Below are 13,142 nucleotides of genomic sequence, written 5' to 3'. Positions count from 1 at the left end.
AGAAGGAAACACAAACATACTACTAAAGAACCACAAGGGAAGAAACAAGAAGAAGAAGAAATTAACAGAGAAGAACTATAAAAACAATAGGAAAACAAGTAATAAAACAGAAATAAATACATACCTATCAATAATTAATTTAAATGTCCATGGACTAAATGTTCCAATCAAAAGACATAGGGTAGATGACTGGATTAAAATTTTAAAAAAGACCCATTTATATACTGTTTACAAGAGACTCACTTCAGAGCTAAAAACATATACAGACTGAAAATGAGGGGATGGAAAAAGATATTTTATGCAAATGGAAATGACAAGAAAGTAGGTGTAACAATACTCGTATCAGACAAAAGAGACTTTAAAATAAAGTCTATAACAAAAGACAAAGAAGGGTACTATATAATGATAAACGGATCAATACAAGGAGAGGATATTTTACTTGTTACCATATATGCATGCACCCAATATAGGAGCACCTAAAAGTATAAAGCAAATATTAACAGACATAAATGAAGAAATTGACAATAAAACAGTAATAGTAGGGGACTTTAGCACCCCACTTACATCAATGGACAGATCACCCAGAGAGAAAACAAATAAGGCAACAGTGGTCTCAAATGATACAATCAACCAGTTGGATTTAATAGATATCTACAGGACACTCTATTTCAAAACAGCAGAATACACGTTATTTTCAAGTACACATGGAATGCTCTCCAGGACAGATCACATGCTAGGCCACAAAATAAGTCACAACAACTTTAAGAGGACAGAATTATATCAAGCATTTTTTTCCCCAACCATAACAGTATGAAACTAGAAATCAATTACAGTAAGAAAAATAGGAAAAGCACAAATATGTGGAGACTAAACAACATGCTACTTAAAAACCAATAATAAAATCAAAGAGCAAATCAGAAAATACCTCAAGACAAATGAAAATGGAAACACAACTTTAAAAAATCTATGGGATGCAGCAAAAGCAGCTCTAAAAGGGAAGTTTATAGTGATGCAGGCCTTCTAGAAGAAACAAGAAAAACATCAAATAAACAACCTAATCTAACATCTAAAGGAATTAGAGAAAGAAGAACAAAGTCTAAAGTCAGCAGAAGGAAGGAAATAGTAAAGATGAGAGGAAATAGAGACCAAAAGAACAATGGAAAAAAATTCATGAACCTAACAGCTGTCTTCTTTTTTGAAAAGATAAACAAAATTGATAAAGCTTTAGCCAGGCTCACCAAGAAGAAAAAAGAAAGAGGACCCAAATAAACAAAACAAGAAATGAAAGAGAAGAAATAACAAACGATGCCACAGATATACAAAAATCATAAGAGAATGTTATGAACAACAAATTGGAAAATTGCTATGCCACCAAATTGGAAAACTTAGAAGAAACAGACAAGTTTCTAGAAACATATAGCCTGCCAAAACTGAGTCAAGAATAAACAGATAATTTGACAGATTACTAGATGTGAAACAGAATTAAAAAAACTCTCTGAAAAGTCCAGGACCAGATGGCTTCACTGGGAAATTCTACCAAACATACAAAGAACTTATACCTATCCTTCCCAAACTATTCTGAAAAACTCCCAAATTCATTCTATGAGGCCATTATTACCTGGATACCAAAACCAGACAAAGACACCACAAAAGAAGAAAATTACAAGCCAACATCTTTGATAAATGTAGATGCAAAAATCCTCAATGAAACATTAGGAAACTGAATCCAACAACACATACAAAGAATCATACACCATGCTCAAGTGGGATTTATTCCAGGATTTCAAGGATGGTCCAATATTTGCAAATCAGTCAATGTAATATACCACATTAACAAAAGGAAAGATAAAAATCACATGATCATAGATGCAGAGAAAGCATTTGACAAAATTCAATATCCATTCATGATTAAAGCTCTCAAAGTGGGTATAAAGGGAATATATCTCAACACAATAAAGGCCATTTATGATAAACCCACAGCTAACATCATACTCAATGGGAAAAAGCTGAAAGTCTTTCCCCTAAAATCAGGAACAAGAGAAGAATGTCCACTCTTACCACTTCTATTTAACATAGTATTAGAAGTCCTAACCACAGCAATCAGACAAGAAACGAAGGAAGAAAGGAAGAAAGAAAGAAAGAAAGACATCCAATTGGAAGGGAAGATGTAAAACCGTTACTATTTGCAGATGACATGGCACTATATAAAGAAAATCCTAAAGTCTCCACCAAAAAAAACTATTAGAACTAATAAATGAATTCAGTAAGGTTGCAGGATACAAGATTAATATACAGAAATCTGTTGCATTTCTATAAACTTATAATGAACTATCAGAAAGAGAAAGTTAAAAACAAAATCCCATTTAAAATTGTGTCAAAAAAAATACCTAGGAATAAACTTAACCAAGGAGGTGAAAGAACTATATTCTGAAAATTATAAAACACTGATAAAGGAAATTGAAGATAATTCAAAGATATGGAAAGATATCCTGTGCTCTTGGATTGGAAGAATTAATATTATTAAAATGGCCATACTACCCAAAGCAATATACAGATTTAATGCAATCCCTATCAAAATACCCATGACACTTTCCACAGAACTAGAACAAATAATCCTAAAACTTATATGGAACCATAAAAGACTCCAAATTGCCAAAACACTCTTGAGAAAAATGAACAAAGCTGGAGGTATCATGCTCCCTAACTTCAGACTATGCTACAAAGCTACAGAAATCAAAAACAGCATGGTTCTGGCATAAAAACAGACACGTAGATCAATGCGACAGAATAGAAAGCCCAGAAATAAATCCACACATCTGTGATCAATTCATCTACAACAAAGGAGGCAAGAATATACAATGGAGAAAAGACAGTCTCTTCAACAAGTGATGCTGGTAAAACTGGATAGCTACATGTAAAAAAATGAGATTAGAACATTTCCCAACACCATATGCAAAACAAACTCGAAATGAATTAAAGACCTAAATGTAAGACCTGAAACCATGAAACTCCTGGAAGAGAAAACAGGCAGAACACTCTTTGACATAAATCACAGCAATATTTTTTTGGATCTGTCTCCTAAGGCAAAAAAAAAAATAAAAGCAAAAATAAACAAATGGGACCTAAATACACTTGAAAGCTTTTGCATAGCAAAGGAAACCGCTGACAAAATGAAAAGACAACTGTTGGAATGGGAGAAAATATTTGCAAATGATATTACCGATAAGGGGTTAGTATTCAAAATACATAAACAGCTCATACAACTCAATATCAAAAAAACAAACAACCCAATTAAAAAGTGGGCAGAAGGTCTGAACAGACATTTTCCAAAGAAGACGTACAGATGGCTAACAGGCAAACGAAAAGATTTTGAACATCGCTATTAGAGAAATGCAAATCAAAACCACAATGAGCTATCACACATCTGTCAGATTGGCTATCATCAAAAAGTCTACAAGTAACACATTTCGGTGAGGATGTGGAGAAAAGGGAACACTTGTACGCTACTGATGGGAATGCAAATTGATACAGCCACTATGGAAAACAGTATGGAGGTTCCTCAAAAGCCTAAAAATAGAATTACCATAAAATCCAGTAATTCCACTCATAGGTAAATATAAAAAAAAAAATGAAAATGCTAACTCAAAAAGATACATGCACCCCAATGTTCATAGCAGCATTATTTATACAATAGCCAGGATGTGGAAGCAACCTGAGTGTCCATCAACAGATGAACGAAGAAGATGTGGTGTATATACACACACATACCCCCCACACAATGGAATATTACTCAGCCATAAAAAATGAAATTCTGCCATCTGCAAAAACGTGGATGGACCTAGAGCGTATTATGCTCAGTGAAATAAGAAAGACAAATACTGTATGTTATCACTTATATATAGAATCTATAAAAAAACAAATGCACAGATATAGAAAACAAGCTAGTGGTTACCAGTAGGGAGAGGGGTTGGGGGAGGGACAAGATAGGGGTATGGGATTAAGAGATACAAAATACTATGTATAAGATAAATAAGCAACAAGGACACATTGTACAGCACAGGGAAATACAGCCATTATTTTGTAATAACTTTAAACAGAGTATAGTCTATAAAATACTGAATCACTATGCTGTACACCCAATAGTAATGTAATGTTGTAAATCAACTATACTTTAAAAAATATTTTTTAAAGTACCTGGCACTGAGAAGGCACTCAGGGTAGATTCTTCTGATTCCCCAAGACAGATCTGTGCCTCTAGATGTACAAAATGTTTTCAGATCCTGTCTCAGGGAGATGTTGACCAAGAATGATTTAGTTGCAGATGAGTCAACATGGTGTACAGTTGATTCACATGTGGCATTGAGGAGAGTCCCTTCCTGCCTTTCTAGGCACCCTGCACCTTCCCTGGCCCAGCCTTGCTTGGCTCAGCTTCCTTTCCTTCCTTCTGGGATAGTACAGTGGAAGTATTTTGGGGACAGTCAAGCTTTTAGTTTTCTGCAAATCACAGTACTAGATTCTTCTTCCCTGTAAAAATGAATGCTACGATGCAGTGAGCATGTTGGACAGTAACACCACGAAGCACAGTGGCGCCTCACCAAGTACATTCTGGGAAGAGTGTCACCCTCTGGAAACAAAGAGAGATGGTGTTCCCTGGCCGGAGCCTGCTGACACTCATGAATTATGTATCTGGAAGCTTATTCACATTCCTCTTCCCTGCTTTACAGGAACCATATGAAATTGAGTTATGTATCTCAGGGACTTGCTCTGAAAAACACGGATTACGTACCATGTTACACTGTTGTAAGAACCTGTGAACTTTACAAATGAAAGAGAAGCCTGTACATGTTTTTTTACTTCATTTTTATTTCTCAGTGCCTGTCGACTTTCCAACCACTCGCACCAGGCAGGCTGTTTGATTCATTCCCTAGTCACAAAATCACTTTCACACTTTCATCCTCCCAAAATTATCGCGTCCCTTTTCTTCACTAGGCAAAAAATCCATCCTGATCTCAGCCTAATTTGGGTTTCTTTCAAGTACCACCAAAGGCTTTCCTCCTGAGCATTCCTCAATCCCATCTCTACTTTCAAGGGTTTCATTACTGAGGCCAGGAAGGTAGGGGCATGGATTTTTACTTGAATTGCCAGTGCCCTGTTTCAGCCCAATGTATGGCAGTAAGATTAAAGAGAAAAACAAATACGCTGTGGTGAGCAACCCTAACAGAGCCCCACAGTCTCTGCAAACGCGGTGGGATGCATGTAATTGCATGTACATAATTATGTCACATAAAACTGTAATGTCTGTCTTGTGGGGAGGTGCTTCCTTTGCTGGCTTTGATGAAATAAGTGATGTTGGTGAGGCCCACCTGGCAAGGAACTGAGGGTAGCCTCCAGCTGACTGCCAGAACTGCTGACCTCAGCCAACGGGTGTCAAGGAACTGAATGCTGCCAACAACCATGTGAACTTGGAAGTGGATCCTTCTCCGGTCAAGCCCCAGATGAGACTGCAGGCCAGGTCAGCACCTTCACTGTAACCTTGTAAGAGTCTGAAACAAAGGACCCTGCTACACTGTGCCAACCACCGACCCACAGAAAGTGCAATAATAAACCAGGTTATTTTAGGCCACCGCATTTATGTAATATTCCTGTGTAGCAATACATAACTAAATTCAGAGAAAGAGAAAACCAGCCCCTGACATCTGAGAGCTAATCTGGTACTCTCAGCAAGGCCTTGATGTTGCTGGGAGCCGGCCTGCACTCATACTAGGCTTCGGTGTTAAAGATAAATAATTCCAGAGAACAGCAACATCAGACAACCACAAGGATCGACCACTCTGGAGTCATGTTTGTACGTGAACAAAAACCTGAACATTGTTCAAATCCCCTAAATGATCAAACATCCCCCTATACCAGCTAACATGGGCATACAGCTTTAACCTTGATTCACTGCCCTTGTCTCATAGATTTCTTTAGATAAGATTCACTGAACTGCCCCTCCTTAAGGCATACAACACAAAGCGAAGCTCTACTTTCTTGAAGTGTCCCCCAAATCCCCTAAAACAAGTCTGAATCCCATAAGCCTTTTCTAATGCCTCCTTACTGAGATGCTGTATGATTCCCCATTGGTGTGTGGTCTCCCTCACTACAACCAGCAATAAACCCAACTTGTTCAACGATGGGTATGCTCCTAGTGGTCTTTGGCTGGAGGACATTGACAAGACTATAGCGAACAAATAAAGCAAATAACAAAAACAAAAAAGCAAACATGATTTTACCATGGAACTTGCATAAAAATAGAAGTATAAACCAATAAAGCAAGAAAATACATAGTTTAAATTAGATCTAAAATACAAAAATATAACAAAGTATCTCCAACTGAGTATAAAGAAATTATTTGATAAATGATATTAAGTGGAGAGGAACAGGAAAACTAGGATGAATGTACATTCAGACTAAATAAAAATGAACTCTACACAGGTTAAAAGATTAAACATAATAAAAAATGAGCTGAAATGTAATGAATTACTTTTTTTTTTTTTTTTTTTGCGGTACGCGGGCCTCTCACTGTTGTGGCCTCTCGCATTGCGGAGCACAGGCTCCAGACGCGCAGGCTCAGCGGCCATGGCTCACGGGCCCAGCCGCTCCACAGCATGTGGGATCCTCCCGGACCAGGGCACGAACCCGTGTCCCCTGCATCGGCAGGCAGACTCTCAACTACTGTGCCACCAGGGAAGCCCTAATGAATTACTTTATCAGATCCATGTGAAAACTATTTTGAAGACTGGAAACATGGAAAATGTTTAGAATTTGATGCGACAAAAAAAAAAAAAAAAAGCAGATTGTAAAAGTGCAAATAAAGCCTACCATTAGGTGCATGGCTATAACGTGCCAGGAACTGTTTTAGGCATTTTGTTCACATTTCATTTAATCTTCAGAACGCCATGCCAGGAAAGTTATATTATTCCCATTTTATAGATGAAGATACTAGAGCACAGAAGGTAAATAAACTGCCCAAGGTCACAGAGCTAGGAAGTTGAGGAGACAGACATGAACCAAGATAGGACTCCAATGCTGTGTTTGTAACTACACCGTTCCACCTCTTTTAGACACACATGATGATTGCAACTAGGTGTTACCATGGATATCTGGGGACAAACACTGGATTAAACATGCAAATGTGAAATAACTGTGATACGGGAACAGGATTAAAGGCAATTTAATTTGAAAAGCACTCGTCTTTAATGCTATATATTTAATGCAAACAACACAGACAATCAAGCAATGAACTGGTGAACTCCAATTCTCCATGAAAAGTTTTAATTATATACGTCCTTGGAAAAAGACTTGTCCAAAACTACTATTTCACTCTTTTCTGGAAGAACAGAACAGGTGCAGAGAAGCAAGAATACAGAATGCAGCCATCAGATCACCGTACAAGGGTGAGGTAGGGAACGCTCAAGGGATAGAGACCCAGGAGGAATAGCTGAGCTGATGGGGAAGACAGGTAAGCGTCAAGACTTGCAAGCAAGGACAGGTATACTAAGGAGGGTCTGCCTACTTGCTTCCCCTCTTATAATCTGAGCTCCTATCTGCTTGCAGTGGGCAAGTATGAAGATAAAAAGCAGAGTCCCTGTAGGAACGGCAGTGAGTGCCCCATCCATCTGTCTTTTGGTAAAAACTGGATTCAGCAATGCTATGTGGCGACCTAAGGGCAGGTACAGACTCACCCTCTTGCCATCCAGGTGTGTGTGCTGACTGCAAACCAAGATAACTTCTTCTTAGGGCAGTGAATTAATCCCTCTTTCCACAACTATGTCTTCAAGTCTTTTGATTTTACGGGTACTTTTAGGATGACCTAAATCTTTTTCCGGTCAAATCTCAGATGACACTTTGACAACTGTCACCTTTTCTAGGTGGCAAATATAAAATACAGGATACTCTGGATTCTATGAAAGTTGGATTAGAAAACCCACGTTAAGAAGCATTGATGTGGAGGGTGGGGAAAACAAGAGAACTCCATTCCCCAGACATTCTATGCCATTTTTAAAAAGCTGGTTTATAACATTACATGAATGTATGTGTACAACGTTTTATTTCGACTTCTGAAAGTGTGTTCACCGACAAAAGTTGTTTCCACCCGTCACCGTACTGTTGACTCCCTTTACCCATTTCACCCTCCCTCCGCCTTCCTCCCTTCTGGTAACCACTACTCTGTACCACTTTCCTCAGCCTTGCTCAGAAGGCCCCCCACTTGGTGAGAGATGACCACCTGCTGTGCTTACAGCAGATTATAACTACCAGATTACAGGTGACACCTGTTCCCCAACTACATCATCTGTGCAACTGCTCCAGAAGAATATTTCTCAGAGGGTGAGGGCAGAGCTAATTTGTCATCAAGACTTTTGAGACAGGGAAAGCAAAGCTGGATGCTTCAACAGACATCAACATTTTAGTGCGGCAGCCTGAGTAGGGCTGGGGAAGGACGGATGTGAAACAATGCCCTGTAAATCTGATTTTACCGATACTACATTTCAGCCAGACCAGGATCAGTTATGCGCCAAATGATTAAGCACTGTCTCCCTGAAATATTCAAGGTCCTGCTACCTATTCTTAGGATGGAAAAAAATCTAACGCTGAAATACGACTTTCAGGCTTTTGTTCATTCTATACTCTTTTAATAAAGCAGAACACAAAATTCTGCCTTGGGCTTGGCTGACTTATGGGGTTCACCTCCTAAGTGGCAAAGTTTCACCCCTCAGTCCCATCACCAAACTGAGCCCAAGTTATAAGAAGCCTGGTAGAGAAGGAAAAATGCGGGTGCTGTACCTAACACATCCATTTATCAGATGCAATAATTGCTCTGAGAGACAGGTTTTCTCTTTATATTTATAGAAAAATGGGCACTGCAGAAGAAAATGAATTCAGCTAACGGGCAAATGCGGATGACTCCGCGTGGTGTACGTTTTTGACAAACGAGGCTGATGAATTACAACTTGCCTCCCTCACTGCTGGGAGGGGGTAGGGAAGCAGGAGAAGTCCTTGGGGCATTATCTGAGGCAAAGGCTCCAGCTGGGTCCCCACATACCTTCTCTGCATACTCAGACACGATCTGCTTGATCTCGGCAGAGCAGAGGCCCACGATCTGGCCCACGGAGCTAGCGGTCAGACGGCTCTGCAATCACAGGGAGGGTGTGTTCTCAAGGCCGTGCACTGTCTGGAAACCCTGAACACTATTAAAGTAAAATAGATAATATTCCCAGGGGAAAAAATAATTTGGCTTTTGCTCATGTGTTCGGAAACACGGAAGGGAGAAAACAAGCTTCAGGGCAAAGGTTAAGTCACCTCCCTCCTCCTGAGTCACTCAGCAGACTGTGTTAGATTCTCCTCGGACCCTGGGTATCCTGGAAAATCATTCCAGGGTTTTTACTGCTGAGGATCACTAAAAAGAGCCTGAAGGGAACTTGGCAGGCATCAGACTCAGAGGAAGAAAGTACAAATGGGAGAGGAAAAGGGATCTCAGAATTCCTGAACTATCTCTTGACTGCCACAGGCCCTTCCTGCCCTAAAAAGGAATTCTCCTTTCAAAGCACTTGGTTAAACCTTTTACACAGGTCATGAGCTCTGGGAAGAGTGAATATAAATTTAGTACCCTATCATCTACCTAGATGGTGTAGGAGGGAAACAAGGGCTCCTTTGACATGGGATGCCACATGCAGTTAGGGAGAGGCAGGGCTGAACCACAGCTCTCCTGCAGGGGCCCTGTGATGCCACCCCAGCTGGGACATCCTGTCTTCACATGGGTCCTTCAAATCTCCTTCCTAGAGGTTCCCATGGCCGGCAACACCGTGCCTGTATAAAAGGTTTCCAAAAGAAAGATCCCAAGAAAACGGGAAGCAGGGTGCTGAAACGAGAGGGCCCTGAGGGTGGACACTCGGAAGAGGCCCCCTCATAGCAGAGCCGGGGTGGTGCCAAGCCTCCACCTCCACACCACGCCCACCCACATGACCACGCCTGCCTCACCTCCTCACGTGCCATGGCAGTCATCTTGGTCATCAGGGACTGAATACGCTGCTAAAAGAAGAACAGGGAGAGGTAGCAGTGAGCAGGTCTGACCACACAAGACTTAAGCAGGGTGTCGCAACAGGTCTTCACAGTGGAACCCAAGGGCTATTTCAGCCGGTCTCGTTTTACGGTGAGCTTCACGAGAGGTGATGAAAGGAAGCTGAAAAGGGTGCGAAAGGCCAGCCAACAGCAGCTGGCTGTGGGAGGCAGCTGGCCATCCTGGAAAGCTGCGGATGAAAGTGAGATTTCCCCCAAAGACTTAGGCGGAAACCTCAGGGGCTACACGGACCACTCACCTCTTCAGCAGCCTGAAGCTCGTCTTCCTCGCGGGCGTCGGCTTTCTCTGCAGCTAACAGTCCTGTGGGAAGTGCCATTTTCTTGTCCTCAGCCTGGAAGGGAAGATGGGAAGAGAGCTGAGCACTGCAGTTAGAGATTCAGTAGAGAAAGGACAACACTGCAAAGGAGCATGAGTCTGTGAAGGAAAACACACAGATCTGGACAAGTCACCCAGTCTCTGGGGAAGAAAGCAGGATCCAGAGACCAGGGCTTCCCCTACTTTAATTCCTGCCAAGAGCAGATAACTGCCTTAAGATCACTGCCTGTTTTTCAGCAGAGACCCATTAGTGGGATAGGAAAGTAATTTAGCAGGTATGATTGGCATCTAAATAAATTAAATAAAAATAACAGAACACAACACATCCAAGTGCACTACAGGTAGTAAAGGGTTATGTACTGCTTTGTGAAACTTTTGTTTTGGGGGTTGTATCTGCAGGTGTGTGTGTGTGTGTTGTGTGTGTGTGTGTGTGTGTGTGTGTGTGTGTACTGAACCATGATGAAAAACAGCATTCTTACTGCCAAGAGTGGTCAGCAAAGTTTGAAAACCACTGGCCTGAAGGATAAAGACTCTAAACTGCTTGCCCTGGTGCTTAAGCTCCAGGCTATGGAACCAGCTCAAGCTCTAAATACACGGCACCACGCTCAGGACACCTGGAGTAATGGCTGCTCCCCAAACCTGGGCTGCAAGTCTAGGGTTCTTGGTTTTAGCTCCATCTTTGCCATTCACCAGCTGGCAACCTCAGGCTTACCTTCTCTGGATACTGGGGTCTTCTAGGGTTGAATGAGAGGACTGCCCTCAGATACCCTTCTGAGACCATCCCAGTTCTGAGATGCATTTCTATAACAAGCCTATGACTGACCCTGGGGCGTGGCCTGAGCATCTCCATATATCTACAGGGGATAAGACTTCCAGTTCAAATGTGCCATCTCAGATGAGAATGATAAGGCAAGGCCAATGCGAATAATATTTCATGGGCATCTCATGATTTTTCCAATCATAACCAAATTGCCTTATTTCAGAATATAGTCATATACATAGACATTCTTTTCAGACTTAAAATTACATATTACACATACACATCAAATTCTTATACACTAGATGCCACATGACACTCAAACCCAGAAAAAAAACCTTGCTTTGGAGGAAATGGCTGTTTGGTTGAGTGAAAACAGAAATGTGGAAGAAATAAGAAGAAAACCAAAAAAGAAGATGTCGTAATGAATGCATAAATGATTGTTAATGAGAATCATAATGATGATAGTTAATGCTTTGTAGGTGTGCACTATGGGCTGGATTATTCTACATCCCTTACATTTTAATCTTCACAACCATGCTGTGAGTTAGTACAATTTCTGCCCCCATTTCACAGATGCTGTGAACTAAGGCACAACAAAGTATACTGACCACAGTCACACAGTGAAGGGGAGGAGCTAGGACTTGAAACCAGCCAGTGTGGCTTTAGAACATAAGCTCCAAGTCACTGTCAGTGCCCTCCAAGGACTGAGACAATGACCGCAGAAAGCAGAGGGAGGCCGCAGTCAGGGAAGGATTCCTGGAAGGACTGAGGAATGGGGGATCTGCACAGAGGAGGGGTGGCAGGAGAACGGCAGGGGGAGTGGTGTCTCATTCAAGAAAATCTGGAGGTCAGGAGGGGAATAAGGAAAGAGGTTTTACTAGATCTCAAGCTGTGGAGTCTACTTTTAAAGAGGCCACTGGCCACTTAGTTAGCATGTTATTATTGCAAAGGCAGTGGATAAGAGCACAGGCTTTGATGTCACACAGATCTGGGTTCAGATTCTTATTATGGCACTTTAGGAGCTGTGTGATCTTAGACCAATCACTGAGCCTCTCTGAACTTCAGCTTTCTGCCCTGAAAAACAGAAATAAGTATCTTCCTCCCAGAGTTGTTCAGAGGAATAAGTGAAAAAATACACGTAGGGCCCTGAACAAAGGGCCTGAACACAGGAAAGGTTTGGCACTGTAAGATTTATATGCCTTCCCTGCTGCTGACAATTAAGAACCATGAATGGATACTGATACATACAAAAAAAATACGTGAATGAAGAGAAATCCTTGATACTCTTTTATGAACTTATAAAGCCCCATCTTGAATGTTCCGTTTTTCCCACACCAGGTTGTCTTAGTACAGGGCCAGCCTGTAACACTTGCTGTGCTCTCTCTCACTGCCAGCAGCCCGCTCACACCTGTGTAGGGCCTCTCTCATCAGATGAGGAGTGCTAAGGGCTCTGGGAGTGGACTTCATCTCTACAGTTTTAGAGTTATTACAGGCCATCTGTTTGACCCTGGTGTCATGACTTCCAATCACCCTTCACTTCCAGTTCCATGACGAGGTGTTGCCTGCAGGGGCAACAGACTGGGGATGCCACGAGGGAGATTCAGGGGCCAAAGGTAGATGGCACATCCCCGCTGCCCGGGGTTGCCCAGGGACCAGAGTCCTGCTGTCCCACCCCTGCTGGGAGCCCGTCCGCGTCAGACAGAGGCAAAGGGCAGGAGCATTTGCGTCTCTCAAACATTCTCTCCCATTAGCCAAGCTTTTCTTACCTTCTCTGCTTTGCTCTGGCGGCTAAATCCATACCTCCTGCAAGCCACAAAAGAGGGGAGTTCAATTACTATTAAAAAAATAAATTTGATCACAGGCATTTTAGTTGGATTTTTATATGAAAAGCACCAAAAAGAATTTAGGCTATTTGGTGACTGGAGAACATGTTTCAAGTGCCTAAACCAA

The 13,142-nt window shown here is 41.5% G+C and overlaps 1 protein-coding gene across 2 annotated transcripts in view; it reads right to left on the bottom strand.

The window, feature by feature from the left end:
• Window positions 1–13,142, bottom strand: part of CCDC93 (CCC complex scaffolding subunit CCDC93) — an 88,676-nt gene that overhangs the window by 39,652 nt on the left and 35,882 nt on the right. For both annotated transcript variants that reach the window (XM_081242611.1, XM_081242612.1), the window contains exons 8-11: window positions 12,959–12,995; window positions 10,356–10,448; window positions 10,018–10,068; window positions 9,083–9,169 (exon numbers count right to left, since the gene is read on the bottom strand). In XM_081242611.1, the coding sequence (XP_081098737.1) occupies window positions 9,083–9,169; window positions 10,018–10,068; window positions 10,356–10,448; window positions 12,959–12,995 (268 nt within the window). The remainder of the gene's footprint in view (window positions 1–9,082; window positions 9,170–10,017; window positions 10,069–10,355; window positions 10,449–12,958; window positions 12,996–13,142) is intronic.

This window comes from Mesoplodon bidens (assembly GCF_964165515.1).
Source record: "Mesoplodon bidens genome assembly, chromosome: 8".
Classification (NCBI taxonomy): Eukaryota; Metazoa; Chordata; class Mammalia; order Artiodactyla; family Ziphiidae; genus Mesoplodon; species Mesoplodon bidens.
Note: the sequence above shows the minus strand (reverse complement) of the source record. Positions and strands in the feature narration are given on the sequence as shown.